At 39.9% G+C, this 25,430-nt stretch overlaps 1 protein-coding gene across 2 annotated transcripts; it reads right to left on the bottom strand.

The window, feature by feature from the left end:
* Window positions 1–1,141: 1,141 nt before the first annotated feature.
* lsm14aa (LSM14A mRNA processing body assembly factor a) lies at window positions 1,142–19,696 on the bottom strand. 2 transcript variants are annotated; one of them, XM_061722275.1, is made up of 9 exons: window positions 19,408–19,696; window positions 16,576–16,739; window positions 15,266–15,431; window positions 10,480–10,800; window positions 9,352–9,531; window positions 9,045–9,219; window positions 7,533–7,571; window positions 5,543–5,780; window positions 1,142–4,014 (listed from the first exon to the last, which is right to left on the bottom strand). In XM_061722275.1, the coding sequence occupies exons 1-9, from the start codon at window positions 19,526–19,528 to the stop codon at window positions 3,991–3,993; spliced, it is 1,428 nt and encodes a 475-aa protein (XP_061578259.1). In that variant the 5' UTR covers window positions 19,529–19,696; the 3' UTR covers window positions 1,142–3,990. The 2 variants fall into 2 exon arrangements, with proteins under 2 accessions (XP_061578259.1, XP_061578261.1); XM_061722277.1 differs by having other exon boundaries at window positions 1,142–4,011.
* Window positions 19,697–25,430: the final 5,734 nt, after the last annotated feature.

Genomic DNA, 25,430 nt, shown 5'->3' with positions numbered 1-25,430 from the left:
AAATGTTTAAAAAATGTATTTATGCTGCAGCTCATTGATCAGCATTCACAAACAAGAATATCAAAATGTGAGAGAAAAAAAAAAAGCCAGGGAGCTTTTTAGCTACCGTCTTTGAACCAGAAGCAGAACAAGTCATTCCATGCATGACGGCTTCAGGGTTGGAGAAATATTCAAACTACCGTATTTTCTGGACTATAAGCCGCTACTTTTTTCATAGGTTTTCAACCGTGCAGCTTATACAAAGGTGCGGCTATTCTGTGGATTTTTCTTCCAGCGCTCTAACCGGAATTAGAATCAAAACTAAGACAAAATAAATGCAAAGAAGAATACGCTACTTCTTCTTTAGCAGATAGAAGTAGAAGCAGATTTCAAACAGATAAATAGATAAATAAATACTGGTTATTTTCTCTTGGTTCTGTCCCATTTTAATCAGCAAAGTTGCTGCCGTGTTAAAAGAAAGGAAAGGATCTATTTAGGTACAAACATGTACATCATTTACAGTTCTAAATCCTTCTGTACATGTAGTAAATATCTAATCTAACAAATATCTGCGGTTTGCATATCTTTTTTTTTTTTAAATAGAGCGCATGCGGCTTGTATGCAGGTGCGGCTTATAGTCCAGAAAATACGTGAATATACATGAACAGGTTTGTGAGTAATAGGAGTCCACTTAGTGGACATTTTGGAATGGTACTGCTTTCTTTATACACTCCAAAACTCCTAATCCACCGCTGAACGCTGTCCACAAACATCTCTGAAAGCTTCTGGAACTTCCTTCTCAAGTCCCCAGCAGTTCAGAGGATATAAGGAGACTTTCAGCCAGCACACGTAGGTGAACGCACTGTTTGTGAGGAAAGAGGTGAAAAGACCAAGGCACAACTTTTAAATAGAATTAAAAACTTTAATCCCAGTTCTCTAGATTAATGCATGAATCCATCCCCCCAAAACTTACACTGACCGCTTTATAAATAACTTCTTATTTTGTTGTAAAATAATCAATGACCAGGATCCTGTCAGGTTGTTCTGCATCTGCCTCATTTGAAATGTCAAGATTTTATTGTTAAACTCTCTTAAGAAATGATCAATACCTGAATTATAATAAAAGCCCTAAAATTAAAATAAGGAAACCATTTTCTGCAAATTGAATTTAGTGTTTTATTATTTTTTACAATGAATCATTTAAAATCTCACTTTTTCAGTTATATATTGTGATAATGATGAGGGACTGTCACCAAACATGCTTCTGCAGTTATGCAACCCCGTCTGCCCAAACACGTCGTCCATCCCGACTGGAAAACCAACCCTGTGTGTCTGACCGTGAGGAAAAAGCCTCCGAAAACTGAGAGGAAACATGCCGAGGATGCGTTACGATGCCGTGTACTGACAAGTGTGCAAAACTGGACTGGAAAGCCTTAAAATGTGTGGCTCAAATCTTTATTCTCTAATCTGACTGAGCACAAACTGGGTCATGTGACATTTCTTACTAATGAGGTTGTGGTTCTGAAAGCCGTCACGGTTTCAGGAGATAAACAGACTGGCCGAGGGGAGGGGGATTCATTCAGTTTTGGAATTTTTCCCAAAATGTTCAAGAAGACCTAGGATATAACTAGAAAATAAAGGCTGCAACCAGTTATTGCACCATCATCAGTTATGGTGGTGTTCTGAATGAAGCACATATTTGGACTGTTAAAGAAGTACCTAAAACACTGCAAAAACTCAAAATCTTACCAGGAATATTTGTCTTATTTCTAGTTTAAATGTCTCATTTTTAGTCAAAAAATCTCATTACACTTAAAACAAGAATCATTACCAGAAAAATAACTTGTTATTTGACTATTTTCACCCGTTTCAAGTAGATTTTCACTTGAAATAAGTAGAAAAATCTGCCAGTGGGACAAGATTTATCTTCTCATTACATGCAAAAAAAATCTTGTTCCACTGGCAGATTTTTCTACTTATTTTAAGTGAAAATTTACTTGAAACAGGTGAAAATTGTTGTTTTTCCAGTGATGAGTCTTGTTTTAAGTGTAATGAGATTTTCTTTGACTAAAAATGAGACATTTTAACTAGAAATGAGACAAATATTCTTGTTAAGATTTTGAGTTTTTGCAGTGAAGTATCACCGTTTCAGTTTACTGCGACTGTTGGAATCAGAAAAGCCAAATTTAGTAATCACATCACATCAGTAACAGATTCTTTTTTTCCCTGTTAGTGCTCCAAAAGTGTGATTTGTTCATTTTTTCCCAGTGAGCCTGGTACAACCAGGATGGATTGGGTCTGAACCAAAAACCTGCCTGAGGGGAACTGCTTGTCAAAATGGATTCATAGAAAACCATCATTCTTTATCCACTGAAAAAAAAAAAAAGGATATCTAGAAAATTTCCCACAAAAATGACCCAAATAGCAGCCAGAGTTCAAACTCAGCAGAAGTCAGACCCAACTGCTTCCAAACCTCAGAAACAAGTGTATAAATATTTCTAATGTGTCACTACAGGGCAATTTGGTCACAGGGTTTTTAATTTAATATTTTTGACGTCACTTCCTTTAGCGGCTGCTGCCTGCACACGGCCAGACGGGAGGCATCAAGAAACACGGCAGGGAAGTGCAAACACCTTTATGTACAGCAACATCAATGTGCACACATTAAAACAAAAGAAGTGCTCAATGTTCATCTGAGTGGGCGTTTATTATTATTCCTGCTGGGTCATAATTCACTGAGAAACAAGAGCTTCTTTTAACGTTCTGTCGCCCTCCTGTGCTCCGTAATCCTAACACTCACTTTCAAATTTGATCAGCAAACGTCAAATTAAATAATATACACAAAAAATGAACATTGTTACTTGAATATAGACACTCAAGTCTCCCATTTCCATTCCAACTGTGCACACAGGTCATCAATAGTTTCCAATGAATGAGAGTGTTGGTGTCCTATAATCATGTTAAAAAGGGTTTCATTTACTTCATTTTTCCTCAGGGCATATTTTTAGGCTAATTTTCTGATTTCCATTTTCTTTTACCCACGATGCAATTGCTGCAAACTAATGTAAAGATCCAGAATGAATGAAGATCCAAACTGTGTGCAGAACTTTACTCTATTTCCTGTTTTCCTGTGGCTTATTGTATTTTCCTCCTTATTTTTTTTTAATAATTTCCCCATCTTAGATGAATTAAGTTTTTCACTGAATTATGATAAGTGTTCATCAGCATGCGGAGCATGTGATTTAATTTAATGACTCAGTAGTCTTTAAACGTGTGATGTGTGGAAACATGGGACAATGGATTGTATTCAGAACTCTATTTATGACGGGAAAATGAAAACCCAAACCCAAGTTGTGACCCTTTTTCTGTGAGAACCCAGAATTGAAAGCTACCACAAAATCCAGTTAACGGATGGCTACCAGCAGCTCCCTAATACTAACATTAAACAGAGTGAAGAAATAACACTTCAAATGAAAGAACTTGCATAACAGCTAAGGGGGGGAAAGAAAGGAGTAGTGAAAAAGTGAGAGTTGGGGTGAGACCCATGAGCACGGGGGGGAGCAATGTTTCGTGGAGCGGGTTGATGACATGACTGGACGCAAAATCTATGCAACAGTAGAAAAATACATGTTAAAGAGGTTGTGACAGAGCCAGGATCAACTCTACCCCTGTAAAGCTATGTCAGTGAGCGTCAGCGTCACACAACGCATGTGCACGAGCCTTCCACAGCTAACAAAATCTTATCAACACAGGCTCGGGCAAAGAAACATTTATACAGCATCATTTTCCGCCACCTGGACATCTTTTTAGTCGACAAGTTTCTCTAATGAACCATATCACCGTCGCTGACAGATATGGAAAGTTAAAGCTGCACTCAAGCAGTCTACCCCAGTGCTGGTGACAAATATACAACTAGAAGATCATTTCATTATTTTAGTCAAAATAGAAACCAAAACTATTTGTTTTCCACCGAAGCGTCAAGAAGAAGTTCCACATGTCCTCCTGCCGGAACTATGCAGCCACTTTGTTGTCCTTCTGGAAGAAAAGAGAAGCAAACAGAGACATGCACTGTTAAAAACAAAGGGTTCACTATTCTTATATAAGAAAAAAAAAGTGTTTATTGTCAGAATCATTAAGTGCATATCTCTAGATGGAGAAACCAAAATATGGTAAAAAAGATGTCCAATAATGAAGATAGTGATGGACTAATGTGTTGGCTTCACGAGCGACACAAATCCTTTAGAAAGCCAAGATTAGTTACTGAAAAAGTTGACTTTTTTAAGGTTTGAGGATGAATGTTTGGCAACAAACGGGCAAAGACATTTGTGGATTCACTTCACTAACGTGGGTTAAAACATAATTGGCCTGGCAGCTAAACTCATACAAAAAAAGTATTCAGTACACACTGTTCATGACAAATCATGTTTTTTTTTTAAACATTTAACTTAATCTGATCAATTATTTGGTTGCAGAGCACAGGCTAAAAGCAGACGTGTGTCCCTGTGAAGTTAACCATCTTGATTGCATTACTTCAGGATTAACTGTGTTGAACGTCTTATCAGCACACGTTAATGAGGAGAAAATAAACACACCCCTGTACAACTACTGACCAAATAAACACACCCCCGTACAACTACTGACCAAATAAACACACCCCTGTACAACTACTGACCAAATAAACACACCCCTGTACAACTACACTGGGGTTCGGCAACTCATTACTTGCCGAACCCCAGTTCGCCCTTCACGTTTAGAGGGCGTGCCTCTTTAGCGCCGCCCTAGTGGCTCCCTGAAGCTTTTTCAAAAATGTTTGACTTTTTTTTCTCTTTTTTTCCTTTTTTTCTTACTTTCCTTTTTAATCTCGAAATTTCTACTTTTTTTTCTCGATATTTCAACTTTTTTTCTCTCGAAATTTAGATTTTTTTCTCGACATTTCAACTTTTTCGACATTTCAACTTTTTTTCCCTCAACATTTCAACTTTTTTCTCGAGATTGTACTTCAACAATCTCGACATTTCAACTTTTTTCTCGAGATTTCAACTTTTTTCTCAAAATTTCGACTATTTCCTCGACATTTCGACTTTTTTCTCGACATTTCAACTTTTTTTTCAAAATTTCAACTTTTTTCTCAAAATTTCAACTATTTCCTCGACATTTCGACTTTTTTCTCGCCATTGACTTTTTTCTCAAAATTTAGATTTTTTTCTCAACATTTCACCTTTTTTCTTGACATTTCACCTTTCGCCATTTGTCTTCATTCTAAGGCTTATACAAGACTTTTCATTTTTTGCGGCTCCAGACATATTTGTTTTTTGTGTTTTTGGTCCAATATGGCTCTTTCAACATTTTGGGTTGCCAACACTGGCCTACACTGACCGAGACGTCTCTGAGTCGGAGCTCACGGTGGCGCTGCAGTGCAGTGTGTGCGACTGAGACAGTGAGGCTCGGCTGTACAGTTCTGCCACAGGCAGATAAAAGAGGGGGGGGATGAAGACATGAGAGGAAAAAAAGGAACACAAAGAAACTGTAAAAATTCAAAGAAATAAAGAATGAAAACCTTTACCCTGTACGATAAGTCAGCGAACTCCCGGCCCGCCTGGTTCCCCCGGTACCCCCCCCTGAAGCCGCCTCCTCCCTGCATGGGACCGAAGGAGCCCCGGCTGGCCGGGCGACCCCGGCCTCCACGGAACGGCACGCCGCCACGGCCGCGGTAACCGCCGCGGCCTCGACCTTGTCGCAGCGGGATGCCAAACGTCTCGGCATTCATCCTCCTCTCCTCGGCCCAGGTCTGCCTCCGCTCTCTACGGGAAGCAGAGGAGGGGAAGATTCAGAGAGCAGCAAGAATGACCAGCACTGGAATCACACTGGATCTGGTTCAGAATCAGAATCATCTTTATTGGCCAAGTTTGAACATCGTCCAACAGGGAATTTGACTCCGGTTGTTTCGCTCGCTGTACCCATATTTAAAAATAGCAAACAGTAAAGTAAATAAACAAATGTAGTAAATAAACAAATGTAGGCACTTATTAACATATATACAATTAGAGAACTGAAAGGTGCAGCAGTATGAGGTAGAAAAATGATTAACGTCTTACTCCCCATTTGATCTACTTCATGAATACAAATGTTAACAGTATTTCCATCGGGGCACACTGCAATCATCTGTACGCTTGATACCCAACCATTTTCATTATTCTCTATTAAGGTTGGGTAACTTTTATTTTAAACACTTTATTTATAGCTTTTTCCATGTAACAGAAGAATGAACATTCAATAACAAATCAACCTTACAAGGTCAGAAACGATAAAAGTAAATGAATAAGTAAAATAAAATGTAAATAAATAAACAGAATCGACAAACAAAGGTAAACACACTATATCTGTATGTAGATATGCACTCACACACACCTTGATAGACTTATATTTTGAATTGAAAGTATGACGGGGACTCTCAATCACACGCACAGATCCAGCTGGTCACTTCATATTCATGTTAGGACAGTATCAAGTAAGAGAAATGTTCTCAATGAATTCTATGAAGGGAGTCCAGACTTGAATAAATCTGTCCTTACGACCGCCACGACTATATTTCAACTATTGGGATCATAAAAAGCACCTCCTTAACCCAGTGTTTAAACTTTCACTGCATAAGAATCAGCCTCCGAGCCGTCAGTGGTAAAAAAGCTATGGCATTTAACTGCAAGATAGTAAATTGTACGTCTGAGGGTGTTGTTCCAAAAACAGCGATTACAGGATGGGGGCCAACATTGACACCCCGTATGTGAGAAATAGCCTCGAAAATCTTTGTCCAGAAGCTGTTCATACCTGCATGACCAGAACATGAGCCAGCGTAGCCGGGCTACGGCTACATCTCGGCCTTGCAGGGTTGGCATCAGGAAATATTCTGGCCAATTTTTCTTTCCAATAGTGTAATGGATGCACAACTTTGAATTGAATAAGGCCATTCCTGATGCAGAGAAGTGGTGTTGATACGCTTCAAACTATTTAGTCATGCCTCATCAGTCCTCTTCATTTCAATCTGGTGTTTTCCCATGATGGGGGGTCAATTGTTTATGTAATAATTGCTCGGGGGTTTATGTTCTGGTCTCTGGAAAGCGTCTAGAGACAACTTTTGTTGTATTAGACGCTATATAAATAAAAAATTTAATTGAAAATTGAATTGAATGTCTAGTAACACCTGGTAAATCTTGGATATCCTCCTCTTCCCATTGGGATCCAGCTCCAACATGGTTTTCAATACATTCTTAGGTGGTAAGTGTGGAAATGGGAAGTGCTTTTTAGCACAAAGGTTGGGTAACATTTTTAAAGCCAATTTCATGTGTCTTGTTGCTGGAATCTCAGACTGACTCAGTTGTCTGTTTGACTTGAAGCTGGCAGTTCATCTCTCAGTTCAGATTTCTGTTTGTGCAGCCAGACTGAATCCACCTGCTTCATTCTTCACATGATCTGAATGACTGTGAAACCTACAATATGACAATATACATGTTTTGGAGACTGAAAATAAATGATTGCAGTCACTTAAAAACACTCACCGTGGGAACCCAGAGCACCCGGACTTGTCATTCGCTTTTCTGGAAGACAGAAAACAGTCGATGATTATACTCTTGGTAAAATAATGAATGGTCCTGTCTCGTTCACAAAATATGGCATTAAGGACACCCGGCTTTCTGAAGGCTGCACTGACCCATCACTCATGTCATTCATGAATACAATAGAGAACACAAGCAGGAGATCATTACAGAGGGACGGAGAAGAAGGAACGATGATTATCATCAGCACTCAACAGCTCAACGGGTTCATTAAGTTCAATAAAGTTCCATCACATTGCTTCCTTCTGCCAGACATTTACATATTTCCCTTAAAAAGTTAGAGAGCGGCCCCATTAGGAAGGAAAACCCAATTAGATTGCCCCAAGTGTCAAATCAGAAAATCTAATAAGTTCTTCTACTAGTTAGGGCTGGGCGATATATCAAGATTTTAATATATATCGATATGTTTTCAAACACGATATGGTACGAGACAATATCGTTTATATCGATTTATAAAAAAAAAAAAAAAAAAAAAAAAAAGGAAAGTCTGCCTGTTACTGTCTACACTGTATTAATTGCACAGTGTATTTTAATTTAATTGTTATGCAGGAAAGGGATATTTGTTTTATTTTATTCAAGAAGCATTTTTATTCTATATATGCAGGCAGTTTATTTTTATTTCATTTGTTTTATACATCTTGATATTGTGCAGACCTCTGTTAATAAAGGTACCTGTGTGACATTTGGCACGAGGCTTTGTATTAAAACTGACTGTTTTTTTAAGGGTTTGCCTCAGAAAAAAATTAAGCTAACAGAGATGCTATGCTATAATGGGGTTTCCCAATTAAGGCACAGAAAGAATATCGAGATATATATCGAGTATCGCCATTTAGCTAGAAAATATCGAGATATGACTTTTGGTCCATATCGCCCAGCCCTACTACTAGGGTTGTCCCAAACAGGATTTTTTAGCTCCCGATCCGAGTTTGATTATGTGTCGATCCCGATTTTTCCTGATCCAATCACTTTTTTTTGGCTCCCGATACATTTCCTGATCAGGTACATTTTGGCAATGAATTAAAAAAGAGGACTAAAACTAAACTATCCTAAGTTTCTGTTATTGCCCATTGGAGAACAACATGGACATTTATTTCAACAAAACTTATCAGCACTGGTGCCACAAAATGTAAAAACATGAAATTGTAAAATAAAACAAAAAGTGCAGAATAGTGCAATAACAAAAATAAATACATTTAACTTCAAAATAGGTAGTTGAATGACATCCAGTCAAACTCACAAACACAAGAAAATTAAAATACTTTTTGGCTTAACCTTAGTGCAACATTCTGAATGGATGAAATGAATAGCAGCAGCTTAATGAACATGAACAGATATATTAAAAACATTAATAACTAGGTATGTCCGGATACTTTTTTGGCCAATACCGATGTTTTGAAAATGCCGTGATCGGGCCAACACTATCTTCCACTGAAGAACCTGCAGGCCGAGTCGTACCTCGTGTCGTCACAGGAGATGTTGTCGAAGAAGGACTTGGACTTGTCGTAGTAGCAGTTGGGCCCGAGCGGGTCGCCCTCTTCTTCTGCGTTGCCTTCACTGTTCTGAGTTTCCACGCCCGAGTCCCCTTTGTCCTCCCCATTCACCGCTTTCTCCGTCTTCTCCGTCTTCTCATCTGTGTGACAGTTACAGGAGAAAATCAACTCACGTTAACAGGAGTCTGACCAGACTGAAGGATTAGTTAAACCTCCTCATGTGGGAATATTGTCCCTGTTAATATTTGAGGGTTAGCCGAGAACAGACGGACCTTTTAGCTTCAGCTTGCTCTGAAATTCTCTGTCGATCTCCTCCTTGTTGAACTGTGCGTTGGCGCTCTCGAAGTCAAAGTCTTTCTCGAACTTCATGGGTCCGTCTCGGCGTACGTTGAAGCGTCCTCTCCCGCGGTGCCCGCCCCCCCGGCCACGCCGGTTAGCCTGCACACCGGCACCTGCACACGTTCAAAACAGCAGCATTAGTGATCATTACTGCTGACGTTTAGAGGGAGTAAAGAACACGCATCAAAACACAGAATCCTCAAAGTCGCACATGAAGTAGTAAACCAAATATAATGGAGAAGCTGCCAGTGTTGGAGGATGGAAAGCACAAAACAGTAGCGAGGCTCCGTGTGTCAGAATCCACAGCAGGGAGATTTACATCCACTATGAAGGAGAGTAGAGAGGAGACTGCACCACGTCACTGGTGATGCAGCATTTCATTCAGCATTTGCTCACTGGCAAACAGGTCAGAGAAATGAGTGCATGGGCTGGACCAGGGGTCGGCAACCTGCGGCTCTTTAGCGCCGCCCTAGTGGCTCCCTGGAGCTTTTTCAAAAATATTTGACTTTTTTTCCCCTTTTTTTCTTATTTTTTCCTCTTTATTTTCTTTTTTTCTCTCCTTTTTTCCCTTTCCTTTTTAATCTCGACATTTCGATTTTTTTCTCAACATTTCGACTTTTTTCACAAGATTGTACTTCAACATTAATCTCGACATTTCGACTTTTTTCTCGAAATTTTGACTATTTCCTCGACATTTAGACTTTTTTCTCGAAATTTTGACTATTTCCTCGACATTTAGACTTTTTTCTCGAAATGTTTCCAGACATATTTGTTTTGTGTGTTTTTGGTCCGATTTGGCTCTTTCAACATCCAACTTCTGATTATAGAACTAATCAATAACACAGTGAGGAGAGCAGGGAGCAGCTTCCTGCAACAGCTGTTTGAGCTCATGACAGCTGAGAGAACTCCGTCAGCGACCAATTCAATAGAGACTCACCAATTAGAGGCATTTGTTAGTAACGTCATACTGTTTTGTTTGTTTAGTTGTCCATGACACGCTCAAAACTGAGGCCTCAGCAGTGACGGTGGCACAGAAACAGCTGTGTGACCCGGGGTCTCACCTGAGTGGCTGAAAACAGAGTGTGGGTGTCCTGCAGAGGAAGCCCTGGCGACTGCAGAGATGGTTCTAGATGCAGACCAGCCCTGGTTGCTGCGTCCTCCCCTCGCCGCCTCCCCCCTCCTCGTGTCCAGGCCGTCCTGCAGCTGCAGCTTCTGACTGCTCTGGCCGGGGGCGGCGGGGGCCGTGCGGCTGTGGGTGGGACTCCTGCGGCCCAGACCGGGGGCCGGAGCTGTGGTGGCGGAGACCGGAGCTGACGGGCCCTGGATCACCTGCTCCAGAGTCGGACTCTTCCGCAGAGAGTCCAGGCTGGGGCTGCTGCGACCTGGAGAGGAGAAGCAGCACAGAGCAGCGTTAGGGATAGGGCTGAAACGATTCGTCGACGTTGTCGACAAAAACGATAATCAAAATAGTCGACAATGAATTCCATTGTCGACTATTGTCGCCAGACGTGTTTTTCCAACGGAGTGAGGCGTCTCACTTCAATACAATCTCTGCAGAGAGTCGCGCATGCACAGTGGTGCCCAGTGATAGCCGGTAAACAAAAATGACGGCGTCCTGTACAGCAAATGCAGGTAACAAAACTTCAAAAGTTTGGGAGCATTTTAGCCTGGATACGGTGAATAAAAAGATTACTTACAAGGTTTGCAAAGCTGACCGTGCTTATCACGGGAGCACGTTAGTAACGCAAAAGCATTTGAAGAGAAAGCACGTCGGAGTGTTGAACGAAAAGGACTCGCCTTGGTAAGATATTAAGCGTATTTTGGCTTTAAAAGAAAGCTTTAACGTTATGCCTGACTGTGTCTGACAAAAGTATTTTAAATTAAATGCATGCAGTCCAAAGAAGTTGAATTAAATATCTATTTTTTATTGAAGTACCCATCTTTCTTGTGTTTATTATCATTTGCCACATAATTAAAGCAACCTCATACTAAATTTAAGAAAAAAATACTAATTATCTGATTAGTCGACTAATTGTTTCAATAGTCGGTGACTAGTCGACTATTAAAATAGTGGTTAGTTTCAGCCCTAGTTAGGGAGTGAATATACACGCTGTTTGAGCCTGCGTTCGCGTTCAAAACCGGCTGCAACGTCGCTCGCGTAGTACGTGAGTAGAGCACGTCGTACCGGCGGTGACCGACTGGGGGCAGGAAGCAGAGCAGAGTTAGAAACGGAATCAAATATTTGGTGATAGACTATCTGCACCAGGACTGTGTTGATCTGCCACCGCTGTTCTGACACGCATGTTTGTCGCTGTGCAGCAGCGATGTCACATCAGAAAGGTGAGGATAACAGCTGCTCAGCCTCTCTTCAAAACATTTCAAGTTTCCAACCTCCACGTCTGGTCACTTGTGGTAGTAGTTCATGCTGATACAACTCAACCAAATCAATACGATCAATAGTCACAGTATTTGGCCCACTAACAGCCAGAGGACTGAATCCCAGACTGATCATTACTGTTCTACCGTTGCTGCAAAATGTTCCATCCCAGAAACATGTTAAGGTCCTGACACACCAAGCGAAAATCGGCCGTCGGGCTGTCGGTGCGGGTCTGTCGGCCTAGTTTTCCCGGTGTGTCCCGCACGCTGCCTCAGGTCGGCCGCCCGTCGGGACCTTTTCAGCCGATTCGACATGTCGAATCGGCGTCGGGCCGTCGGTCAAACAGCTCACTCTGTGATTGGCTGTTCCCAGAATTTCCCAGAATGCTTTTCGTCGTCATTTGTGGACTGAATTTAAAAAAAAAACATTTCTTATGAATAAAATCAATATTTTGAATTAGTTTCTGCATAAAAACATTTCTAGCGAGAAATAAATATTTTACTTTCATAATATTAACTCAGTGAATGTATATAATCACTTGCTTGTCTTTTTCGAACCGCGCCAGAATAAAGGCTGATTTATGGTTCTGCGTTACACCAACGCAAAGATTACGGCATAGGTTACACGGCGACGCGCGCCGTGTAAAAAAGTAAATCCTAAAAGTAGAAAGAGTTCATTTGTCCACTAACCATAACCAAAGCCTAGAAGTAAGCTGATTGAAGCAGCTAACACTAGGATAGTTATTAGTAAAATACAGTAACCTTCATTACTGCTCCTCTCTGGTGATGGTGGACTCTCAGGACAAAGTGTCATAAACTGTTCCCTGGAGGTAAAAACCATCACGGGTATGAATGTACCCTTCAAGCCTCCACAGGTCTACCCAAACCCTTCTATGCAAATGTGCTGCCCACATTGTTGTTTTAGGGTGTATCTACAGTAGAAACCCGCCCAGGCATTGGGACTAGTTGACTAGTATGAGGGCTTAGTTCAAGGATGGCACGATCCCCGTTCTCTGGCAGCGTTGGAAGATTCCCGCTTAATTATAGTGTGGATGCACATGTGATGAGTGAAGTGTGAGTGTGCATGAAACGTGTGGGACCTGCAGACCCCGTGTGCCTTAAGTAAACCAACAGGCTCCAACATAACTGTGAGGACGTACAAGCAGCTGTACTGGATTAAAGTGAGTGTGGTCCAGCAGGGGAACACCTGAGCTTGTTTCAATCACGCCTGCACAATAATACAAGTACAACTGGGCATGTACGAGTGCATCACTTACTGACCTGCACTTTCATTTCTGTTCTACATTTCTTAGATAACATCAAAAAGAAAGATGATTTTAAAATGCTTGTTTATGTACAAGCAAAATCCACTTGTGTCAAATTTAGAGGGTTCATGTGAAGAACTGACTAACAGGACATGCAGGTTACTTTGAATTTCCCCCGAGATGAATTAATAAAGTATCTATCTATCTATCTAAAATCAGCTTTCCATTTACTCTGCAGAAGGAACATCCAGTCTTATCACTTCTAGAATGTAGTCTACACCAGGAGTCGGCAACCCGCGGCTCCAGGGCCGCATGCGGCTCTTTAGCGCCGCCCTAGTGGCTCCTGGAGCTTTTTCAAAAATGTTTGACCTTTTTTTCCTTTTTTTCCCCTCTTTATTTTCTTTTTTTCTCCTTTTTCCTTTCCTTTTTAATCTCAATATTTTTTCCTTTTTTCCTCTCTCGTTTCTCAACATTTCTACTTTTGTCTCAAGATTGTATTTCAACATTAATCTTGACATTTCGACTTTTTTCTCGAAATTTCAACTTTTTTCTCGAAGTGCATAATGAAAAAAAAATCTTGCCGCAGTTCTAACTAATATGGATTTATGCAGCATGTGTTGCCTTCATTCTAAGGCTCATACAAGACTTTTCATTTTTTGCGGCTCCAGACATATTTGTTTTTTGTGTTTTTGGTCCAATATGGCTCTTTCAACATTTTGGGTTGCAGACCCCTGATCTAGACTGATTGAATAACTTGCATGGGGAGCTTTGATGCAGCTGACCCATAAGCTAGTATGATTAGAACTGAGGCTATGACCTCAAATCAATATCACCATAAATTGGGCAGTTTTACCTCGATAAAGGTATAAACGTACAATAACTCTTAGCCGGCATACTGGATGGGTGGAGTCACGTGATTACACATATGCTGTACATCGTCTTAAAAGGGGAATGGAACTAGCCTATCAGCAAACAGACAAAAATATGCCATTTTATTTTTTTAATCAACACACTGTTTTACCGACACAAATTGACGTTGGTCATCGCAGTGAATGTTGGTAAATGTTGGGTTTATTGCCCAGGCCTAATCAGAACCACGTGTACCTCTGCAGAGTCACAATGGGTTTATGAAACTACAGTCACTTACACTCTACTGGCCCCTGGTGTTCTACCTGCCCCAACGCAGGTTTGGACCGGGTCCAGTGTGCTTTTTAAATAAATAATTTGGACCTCTGTTGGGTCGGACTGTCTGGCTTTATTTAATTTTATTTTTTGGTATGTAATTGTATTAAAATGCTGCTATGGAAGCATTTATCAAGCACACTGGCAAAAGACTCACACACTCAGTGTTCAGCATGACTGCAAGTAGCAGCAGCAGTGAGAGAAACTGCAGTGCCACCAGGAGAGCAGTGAATAAAAGAACCAAGAAATGTTCTTATCTCTAACCTAAAAATGCCATTACACCTGATAACACATATCACTTAAAAGGTTAGGTGTTTTCCCCACGTGTTTCAATTGAACTTTCATTTGTGTCAGGCAAATTTTAAGTTCTAAAGTCTTTAAGATTTTGAGTTTTGTCAGTGTTCAAAATAAAATGATGAGACCTGCTGTATTGGAGCACATTTTCTTTTAGTTAAAACTGTAGCGGGAACAGATTGTTTAGAGGAACCTATGTATGTACCGGGTTAGAGGGGGAACATATAGGAGAACGGACCAGAAGAAGATAGAGTGGATTAAAAATAAAAGTTAAGCACTGAGCTACATGTGTCTCCCATCTGGGCCATTGCAGACTCATTTCCTGAGCATGGCATGTTACAAAAAACAAACATATCAGCCTCTTTCTTCCTCCTTTACGTGCGCGGCGTCAGCGCGTTGTGCCGCATTAAACATAGTCCGGGCGAAATACCAGCTTTGAGCTGCAAAATTAAACGATTCCTCGAAGGAAGAGAAAATTGCTCCATCATTTTTTGTAATCGAATTATTTGAGGAATCGTTTCAGACAACAGACTAAAAAATAGAAGTCTGTAGAGGGGAGACAACATATGCCTCAGATGCCATGGAGCAAGCCTTCCGCATGTTGTACGTGGTACAGAGCCACAGAGAGACCCTGAACCCTTGAACAGCGTACAGAGCAGAGCCCCGGCTCCCACCATGACACGGCTTCTCCAGCACCACATCTCTCACACGTTCAACTGTCTGCACTTACCAACACCAACAGGCCCAAACTGGGGAGACACGAGTGGGCTGGTGCTGAACTGGTTGTAGGCGGGAACTGGAACCGGTGCTCTGTTGAAGAGGCCGTAGGAGCCCGCCGACTGGAACGGAGTCGGGGCAGAGCCGGCGGCCGAGGAAGAGCTGGAGCTTATTGACGACTGGAGGGCAGAGAAGAAGAGAGACAGAAGGACAGCTCACGTTAAAGACCCAATAGGGCAGGGATATTCAACTGGCGGCCCGCGGGCCACTTGCGGCCCGCCAGGAGTTTTTATGTGGCCCCTGGTCATATTTCATGCCTAGTTATTAATGTTTTTAATATATATATTAAATCGTTTTATATATCGTTGCTTAATGTCACTTCCGGCCGCCGACCGGAAGTGAGGAAGTAAGTGAAACTAACATGGTTTACATATCGCATTTTGTTAATTACTAAAAGTTTAAGATGCTTGGTAGTCTTTTCAGTTGGTTAAGGATTCATTGGACAGTGTTTGTACATGTTAATCTCTGCTAGAGATGTTTTTATTACTGTGGGTTTTTTGCCAGTGTTGCACACTGATAATGTTTGACACATTATTTGTTTTAACCTCCGTTTATAGAGGACTTGTTTACATCATTAGCTTCTAGGATTGGCCTGAAATGTTTTTCATTTGAATCTCAATGAACTTCTAAGCCTCCTATAATTTCATGTGATTGTTTTGTTTTGCTGATATAATGCACAGATGTGTCATAAATAAAGGAGCTATTTCGGTTGCTTATTTATAACATCAAACTGGCTACTATGGACTGAAATGCTTTTGCTCAATGCTTAATATAATATTCAAATAAGGAAATCTTGGTGGAAAGTGGTGCTTTGTCATTATGGCGTGTTTTATTAAAAGTAGGTCAATATCAACTTCATTAAGTTTGCACAATGTATGGTTTCAAAGTGAACTTGCATTTAAAATAATATTTCTTTATCTGAATATTATATTTAACATTCACAATGACTAAATCTGGAGACAATTAATACATAATTGATATGTAAACTAGACAGATATTCTCCTGCTCATTTCTGAGCACAAATGTATTATACACAAATCTTCGTCTTTGAGTGAAAAATACATTTTGAAAATGCCCAAATTTTCCGCCTGTGCACTTTGTGCGCACGCAGTGCGGCCCTCTCCATACAGTCTTTTGCAGATGTGGCCCCTGAATAATCTAGTTGAAGACCCCTGCAATAGGGTTTTCTCCTCTGGTAGAGGAAAAAATGAGCTTCACTAATGAAATGGAGTACAATTTGTGATATAATCTTCCTGAACATACCTGGACGATAGCCGGGTCCTGGGGCAGAGAGCATGTTGGTTTGGGCGGCTCACACACAGTGAGATCCTTGATGTCGCTGCCCCTGAAGATGATGTACTCGAAGGTGTCGTCTCGGGGTGGGATGGGTCTGTCCGTCGGTCGGTCCTCTGTGCCAAAGGAACGCACTGACGAGCACAAAACAATCATGGTGTTAAAAGCACACTCCACTAGCTTATTTAACTCCGTTGTGGACAGGTCACCTGACTGATCACATGACCGGTGAGCTGTCACTTTAGAGAATAAACAGGAAAGAATAATTACAACTGTGTAATTCCTAAAGACCTCGTTGCTTTTTTTTTGTACCGGTATGTGACCTAGACAACTGGATGTGTGTGTTTTCTTGCTCCAAGTTTGGGTTGTGGTGAGTGACGGCAAACTATGTTTATGCTTAGGGTTCTACCGGGTCTTTATGTCACTGCCCTGAGTTTGTCCAACCACAGCCACGACAAATGTTTGCGTAAATTTGATGCAGGCGAGTGCATCACTAACAGACTGATGAAGGAAAACGAACATGACCAGTCAAGATGAAGCTTTTTGCACCAATTCATCAACATCGGGTGTTGAAAACAGACAATTCTTGGCTGACTGACACTTGTAATGTCAGTGCTAATATAAATGCTAATACATTTTTCTTTGTTTCCTTCCTGGTTATAAAATACATATTTACAGCTTTGAGAAATTATTGTATTTTAATGTTGTTGTATTTTATATGGTAAGTAAGGTAAATGAAGGCATTCAGAAATCATTCTCCAGGTCAGTAAGCACATAATAATGGTACAGTCAAGAAACTCATATGTGTCCAGAATAATTCTATAACCTGAAATGCAAAACTAACCAGTAAAAGAACAACCAAAACGTTTGGGGCAACAAACTTAATCCAACCCTGAAAACAGCATCCTCTACCTGCTGCGCATACCTAATAAAGTCAGTACAACATCCTGCAACTTCTCCTGTATTTCATTGATTGACTTGTACTTGTACTTGTATGCATTTGATCTGGTAAAAAAAAATCAGCTGGTCAGACTGGAAAATTGTCAGTTGATACATCTGTACTTTGACAATATTCACCTGTGTGACCTGCCTGTTTAAAATGTTGTATAAACTGTCATTGTTAAACCCTGTATGTATCTGCAGCGCAGCAGATACATACAGGGGCTGCCCATGATCAAGAGGACAAAACACTGCTCTCTTTTCTTATTATTGATTTTCACTTTCACATAAACAAAACATTAACATTAAAGTCCCTCCCCACAGTGAACTTCCCTCACCCCTGCTGTCACTCAGTGATGTTAGGCTTATACTCTGCTTACTGACATTTTACAACATATGTTTGTATTACAAAAATGTCCAGAGTGAGAAACCGATTGCTACAAGGCACTTATTGAAACACAGTATAGTTGAAAAGTAAAACGGATTGTAGAAACAAAATGACAAGGCCTGAGACGTCAGCAACCAAATACGGGTATCTGTCAAAAATGAACTACTACACTCGTGTGGCGGGTTTATCAAAAAAGGTCTCCACACTTAAAAAAACGTATTTTCAGAGCCCTGTAGTGTATATATCTCTTTTATTATTTTTCGTCATGTTCGGATGTTGTTGTTTGTTTTATTTTATTTAACATTTGCAAAAAGTACAATGATTACATGTCTTCATATATCTTCAAATTATGCAATGTCAAGTTGAACTATAACATATAAAGAGTATAAATCAGATAAAATACAAAACAGGGGGGATGAAATTATAACAAAAAGCCAAAATATTTTACATGTATGGTTTTCATTGCTTTTGAATTTGTAGACAACTTAATAGAGTCCACATACTGATTGAATTCACATGAAAAACTAAAAAAAAGAGGATTTTTTGTGTAAGAATTTGGATTCGTGGATGTGAAATGTTGCAAGGATAATCAACAAATTAATAATAAATGTTTCTTTTGGCTTTGTTCTAATCGTTACATGGTCAAAAACACCAAACAAACAACACATCCTTCCAAAATAATGTGAAATCCGTTTCGTGTTCGGATGTTGTTGTTGAGGAGGCGGTGACGTCACACGCCTACGACCAGGGCTGGATCGGAACTGTTTTCATGATCGATCACTGTTTTCATCATCTATTGATGGGCTGGGTGTCAGACTCGTGTTACAAAGCGAAACTGCGTTGAGCTTGATCGCTGATATTCAGTCAGCCAGAGTTAGAGCTCCCACTGTGATTCAACGAATTGCCAGGTGTTCTGCCAATTTCTGCTACCTGCCGACAAACGCTACTGTGTGCTTCTGCGCATGCGCACAGTCGATTTTCAAAGTTGGATTGTCACGCTAAACTGATAATATTGGGATGTTGAGTATTTGATCCTTCAAAATACACTACCCATGACATGAATCGCATAACACTTTGTTAACATTATACGATAAAGAGGAAAAAAAAACGACAATTCTATCGCTTTATTTGATATTCATACAGTCATTCGCCTTTATTTAACCAGGCAGGTCATTAATAACATTCTTATTTACAATAACGGCCTGGCAAGCGACAAGGACCAATTGGGGGTAAAAGAACGTGGTTTAAGGAGTAAAACACAGTAAAATTGTAGCTCTACAAAGGTAGAAAACCATTAGGGGGCTTTTTTTTGCAAGGGAGCAGAAATCGTCAGAACACCGGGTCCCATGTTCAAGCAGCCCCCGTGCTGTCAGGAAAACAACAGTCAATCACCTGCCAACACGCTTTAAACTACTGCTCTGGTCCGGGTCCGGGTCCGGGTCCGGGTCCAGCCCCAGCCCCAGTCCCAGTCTCACCTTTAGCCAGCGCCACCGTAGAGTTCTCGGTGTCGATGGTGTACAGAATCCCCTCGTAGCGGATCTCGGCCTTGGAGATCAGGCTAATCTTACTGCCCAGGTATGGCGTGCCGCCGCTCATGATGGCTCTCGGAGCTCGGCGCTTGTGACAGAAAACCGAACGAGATGTCTCGTTCAACCGCTTGGCAAGCAGAAGCGATTCCGCAGCAATGTGTCCAGTTTGGTTCACTCCGAACGACGCTGCTACAACATGGCCGCCTCCTCCTCCATCGAACAACTCTGAGCGCGGGGTCCGGCGAGACTTCATGACATCGCGAGATTTCGTGGGGTCTTAAACTGTAGATCTGCATCGCGCAGAATGAGAAGTCCACCCACCTTCGGCTACACAGGGCAGCAGCTCGGAAGGCTTTAGGTTTACATTGTCATGCAGACAGAGGTGTCAAAAGTATTCACATTGATTACTCAGGTAGAAGTATAGATACTAGAGTTCAAAAATACTCCTGTAGAAGTTGAAGTATCAACTCAAGTTTTTTACTCAAGTAAAAGTATAAAAGTACTCAAAACTACTTTAAAGTATAAAAGTAAAAGTAATGTAATGGGGAAAAAAGCCATTAAGGACAAAAGCCATTGAAAATGAATGCATCTTAGTATAATGCAAATATATTAAAGAACCATAATGTGTACTATTGAGCATTAACATGTGTTTCAGAGAGCAGGAGATATGATGACTAGTTGCCTATAAGTATTGTAATGGTGCAAAAAGTCAAACTTCAGAGGCATGTTATCATTTATCCTAACCTTTATTGGAATGTACATCCAAGTTTAGTTGCAGGAATCTGAGGGAACGGATGTAAGAACAAAACTGGACAAGAACATCTGAAACAACCACAACCAAATTCACTCTATCCGGATGGAGCAATTTAACTGGATAGTTTTTATTTAAAGACCAAAATGAAATAGAGTAACGAGGCTGTTTTTAAAATGTAAGGAGTAAAAAGTACAGATAATTGCGTGAAAATGTAAGGAGTAAAAGTAAAAAGTCGTCTGAAAAATAATTACTCCAGTGAAGTATAGATAACCAAAATTTCTACTTAAGTAAGGTAACAAAGTATTTGTATTTCGTTACTTGACACCTCTGGTTTGTAAAGCCATTCCCCTGCCACTTATTCATTTGATTAAAAGTGCTCTAATGTGTGGAGATATGGAGACAACACATCCTGTGTTAGTTATTGAGGATTATGGATTATTGGATAAGAAATGTAATAACAAGTTTATAAGTGCTGTCTTTAAGTGGAGATCATTTAACGACTATCACAGAGGGTTATATTCTGACACTTCACAGTCTTTAAGTTTGTCTACATTAGAAAAAGCCACTCAAACTATATGAAATGGCCCGTTCCCCCCAAAGTCAAAGAAACTAATTTTAAATTGATTAAAAAAATGTATCCAACCGCTGTATTTTTGAGACAAAGATTTAAATTTGAAGTTGACCCCTGTGCTTTTTGTAATGAATCTGAAGAATCAATTGATCACATGTTTCTATTGTGTCCTGTCTTACAAATCTTTGGGCGTGAAATTAGAAATTGGTTATCTTTAAAAATGAATGACATTCCAAAATTAGAAATCGCTAACATTATTTTTTATATAGATACAATTGACAAATCAGTGTCCTTCTTGGTTAATGTCATTCTCTCACTGGCTAAATACCACATATATTGTAGTAAGTGGAGAAAAATGAAGCCTCTTTCCAATGTTTTATAAATGTTTTCAAAAGTTTTTTTGTCTCTATAAAAAATATTAAGTCAAATAACTCTGCAAAAAAATATAGTATCTTTTATTTTAAGTCTCTTTCGGAAATGTTGATGCTATTTGCTTTAAAATGTCTTACTGTTCCTTTGTATTAACTTTACTTGTCTCTTATTTTTTGTTTACATGTCTCTTGTTCATGATACTCCAAATTTTCTATTTTCTTATATTATATTTCCTCTACTAGCAGTTTGTATAAAATGTGATTTTATTGTTTATAAATTGTGTTCAATAATAAAAAAAAAAATAAAAATAAAAAATTACTCAGAAGGCTTTAATATTAAGCAGGAGAAGAAAGGAAAAGTAACGTAAGAAAGATGACAAAGTCCAAGTACCACACTGCTTCCTTCCTTCATGGTTCACCATCCATCCATCCATCCATCCATCCATCCATCCATCCATCCATCCATCCATCCATCCATCCATCCATCCATCCATCCATCCATCCATCCATCCATCCATCCATCCATCCATCCATCCATCCATCCATCCTGTTCAGATCTGTATTGATCACCAGTCCATCAAACAAATGTAAAAGTACTCTACACTATGAATGTAAATAAAATGTTACTTCAGCAAAAGTAATTCATCTTAATGTAATATTGGCTTTAGAGGAACACCTGTATTGTACCTGATGTAGGAGGCCCCCCCATACCCCCCAGGTCCTGCTCAAGGTTTCTTCCCTCCTAAAGGGGAGTTTTTACCTACCGTTTTTCATGTTATGTTCATGTAATAATTGCAGAAGAATACACATTTTTATATCAAGAAACCTTTGACCAGGATTTGTTTTTGAATTCATGATTAAAATACGTTTTTAGATCTCTAAAAAGCCTGCCACTGATCCAAAATGCTGCAGTGACAGTTCTGATGAGATCTAGAAGGAGAACTAATGTTGCTCCAATTTTAATAAACGCCCCCGAACACAAAGGGTCATATCAGCAGCATCCCTCAGTCTCATCCATGTGTGTTATCATCCACTACACGTCTGGCTGTTGTGTTTTTCTGCTGCACTTTTTACAATATATCCGGGCTTTAGCCTTCGGACAGAAAATGTGTAAAACTGTGAAAAAAATTCCTAGATAGATGAAACATTTGGCAATGAGATGGGCTAATCTTGGCACTGGGACCCAGTTATACCATTGACAAGAGCTCATGTCCCAGTTTATGAGCTTGGCCTAGTGTGGGCTGTGAAATGTTGTGAGGGCCAGGCAGACAGAACAAGTTTACACTAAATATGAATATAGATAGCACTTTCATTGCTATTTGGTCAACCCGCGGCTCTAGAGCCCTAGTGGCTCTTTAGCGCCGCCCTAGTGGCTCCCTGGAGCTTTTTCAAAAATGTGTGACCTTTTTGTTCTTTTTCTTTTTTTCTTTTTTTTTCTCTTTTTTCTTTCTTTTCTTCTTTTTCCTTTTTTATCTTTTTTTCTTTTTTCTTTCTTTTCTTTTTCCTTTTTTTCCCCTTTTTCCTCTATTTTCTACCGTTTTCCATTCCTTTTTACTGGTAATCTTGACATTTTGACTTTTTTCTCGACATTTCAACATTTTTCTCGAAATTTTGACTTTTTTTCTCAACATTTCGAATTTTCTCAAGATTGTACTTCAACATTAATCATGACATTTCGACTTTTTTCTCGAAGTGCATAATGAAAAAAAAATCTTCCCCAGTTATAACTAATATAGATACATGCAGCATGTGTTGCCTTCATTCTAAGGCTTATACAAGACTTTTAGACATTTAGAGTTTTTTCTCGACATTTCGCCTTTCGGCATTTGCTTTCATTCTTCGCTTATACAAGACTTTTCATTTTTTGCGGCTCCAGACATATTTGTTTTTTGTGTCTTTGGTCCAATAAGGCTCTTTCAACATTTTGGGTTGCCGACCCCTGGTCTAGCACTTCAGAGCCCTGTGCCTACTCTACATCTTTCATACATATGTTTGAAACTCTGTTTGGAGAGTATAAAGTTTCATATAGAATCATCATATTGATCAACTTCCAATTAGTTGTGTACATGTATATATTTCTTTTTTTTTTCATAATAATATTTTATTGATTTTCAGTATTAACACAAAAGGTATAAATCAAAAACAGAATACAATACAAACAAAAAGAAAAGAAAAAAAGGAAAAAGAAAAGGGCAATCGACACATCTATAGATACAACACAGTTACTGTGTAAATTAAAAAAAAGTTATATTGTGTAGTACACACAGCACACACCGAGCACATCAGAAGGTAAACTGCAAGAGTACAGCTGGGGGTCTAAAATCCAAAGAATCGCTTCCTTTATAAATCAAGGCAGATAGATCCCTAGGCAAATGGTCTATGAGAGGCCACCACATTTTCATGAAGTTATCTTCCCTATCTTTTAATTTGGCACTGAGTCTTTCCATCGGAAGAACTCTGTAGATTTCTCTATACCATTGGGTTACTGATGGAGGTTTCTCATGAATCCAATTGAACAGAATACATTTTCTAGCTACGCAGAGAAGTTTACTAAGTAGCTTGGCTCTACCAGGATCCAATACTCCAAATTTTGACGGCAGCCCTAATAGAAACTGTCCAGGATCTTTACAGATAGTAGACTTCATAATTGAACTCAATTCTTTAGCCACATAGGACCAAAATCTAGCAATCTTGGGACATTCCCAGAAACAGTGTATGTAGGTACCAATCTCCTTTTTGCATTTAATGCATAATGGGGACCTGCTGGGATCAAATTTGTTTAAGATTTCAGGTGTTCTATGTTGCCTATGAAGAATCCTATACTGCATCTCTTTGTATCTATTACTTATAAAAATAGAGTATGTATATATTTCTAATTTTCAGTCATGCTGCGGTGACTAAGTTTTGATTTATATGGATTATTTCTCAGTTACTTTAAAACTAAAGATTAAGAGGGTCACAGGTGTAACTTCTACTTGATACAGCAAAACATTTAGCAATTCTGGTCACATCAAAATATCTTCTGTTTTGTTTTTGTTATTGTTATTATTAGGGCCCGAGCACTTACAGTGCGAAGGCCCTATTGTATCTGTAGGAATTCTTCGCGTTATTATTATTATTTTTCTGACAAAAGGAGGGCCTTTTTGCCCCCCTAAACGTGCCCAAAAAGTCACCAAATTTTGCATGCAAGTCAGGCCTGGCGAAAAATTTGATATTTAATGGTTTGCATTAATGGGCGTGGCCTAATGGCTCAACAGCGCCCCCTAGAAAACTTTGTGCCTCAAGCCCCACAATGCGATTTGTCGTACATGCACGAAAATCGGTACACACCTGTATCATGGCGCAACTTAAAGAAAAGTCTCTGGGCGTCATGTCGAGAAACCGAACAGGAAGTCAGCCATTTTGAATTAATCGTGTCATTTTGACGAAATGTATGCCTTCCTTCGGCAATTAATACGGCCCGAACCGTAACGTGCACCCAGGTGTGTTATACATCAAAATGTGCGTCTCCATCCTCTGACACCACGCATTACTTTTCTGTTTCAAAAGTGTTACCGTGGCGACGCTAGACGCCAAAAGGCGCGCCCCCCCTTCATGTGATTGGTCCATATTTGATAGTCACCAAATTTTGCATGCAAGCCAGGCTTGGCGATACATTTGATATTTCATGGTTTGCATTAATGAGCGTGGCCTAACGGCTCAACAGCGCCCCCTAGAATACTATTCTCTGCCATAACTTTTGAATGGTTTGACATAGAGAGTTGTGAGTGGTGTCATGGGACTCGATATTGAGTCCTTGACCATAATTGGTGAAAATTAGCTCCGCCCCTTCTTTTGATTGGTTGTCCATATTTCCTGCTATAAATTTTGAATGTTTTGACATAGAGAGTCGTGGGTGATGTCATCTGAATCAGTATTGAGTCCTTGAGCTTCATTGGCCTGAATTAGCCCCGCCTCTTCTTCTGATTGGTTCTCCCTATTTTCTGTTATAACTTTTGAATGGTTTGACATAGAGAGTCGTGGGTGGTGTCATTGGACGCTGTATTGAGTCCTTGACCTTCTTTGGCCTGAATTAGCCCCGCCCCTTCTTCTGATTGGTTGTCCCGATTTTCTACTATAACTTTTGAATGGTTTGACATAGAGAGTCGTGGGTGGTGTCATCAGATTATGTATGGAGTCCTTGACCTTCATTGGCCAGAATTAGCCCCGCCCCTTCTTCTGATTGGTTGTCCCTTTTTTCTGCTATAACTTTTGAATGGTTTGACATATGAAG

Source organism: Cololabis saira, chromosome 5 (genome assembly GCF_033807715.1).
Source record: "Cololabis saira isolate AMF1-May2022 chromosome 5, fColSai1.1, whole genome shotgun sequence".
Lineage (NCBI taxonomy): Eukaryota > Metazoa > Chordata > Actinopteri > Beloniformes > Belonidae > Cololabis > Cololabis saira.
The sequence above is the reverse complement of the archived record's forward strand: the minus strand, read 5'-3'. Positions and strand labels throughout refer to the sequence as shown.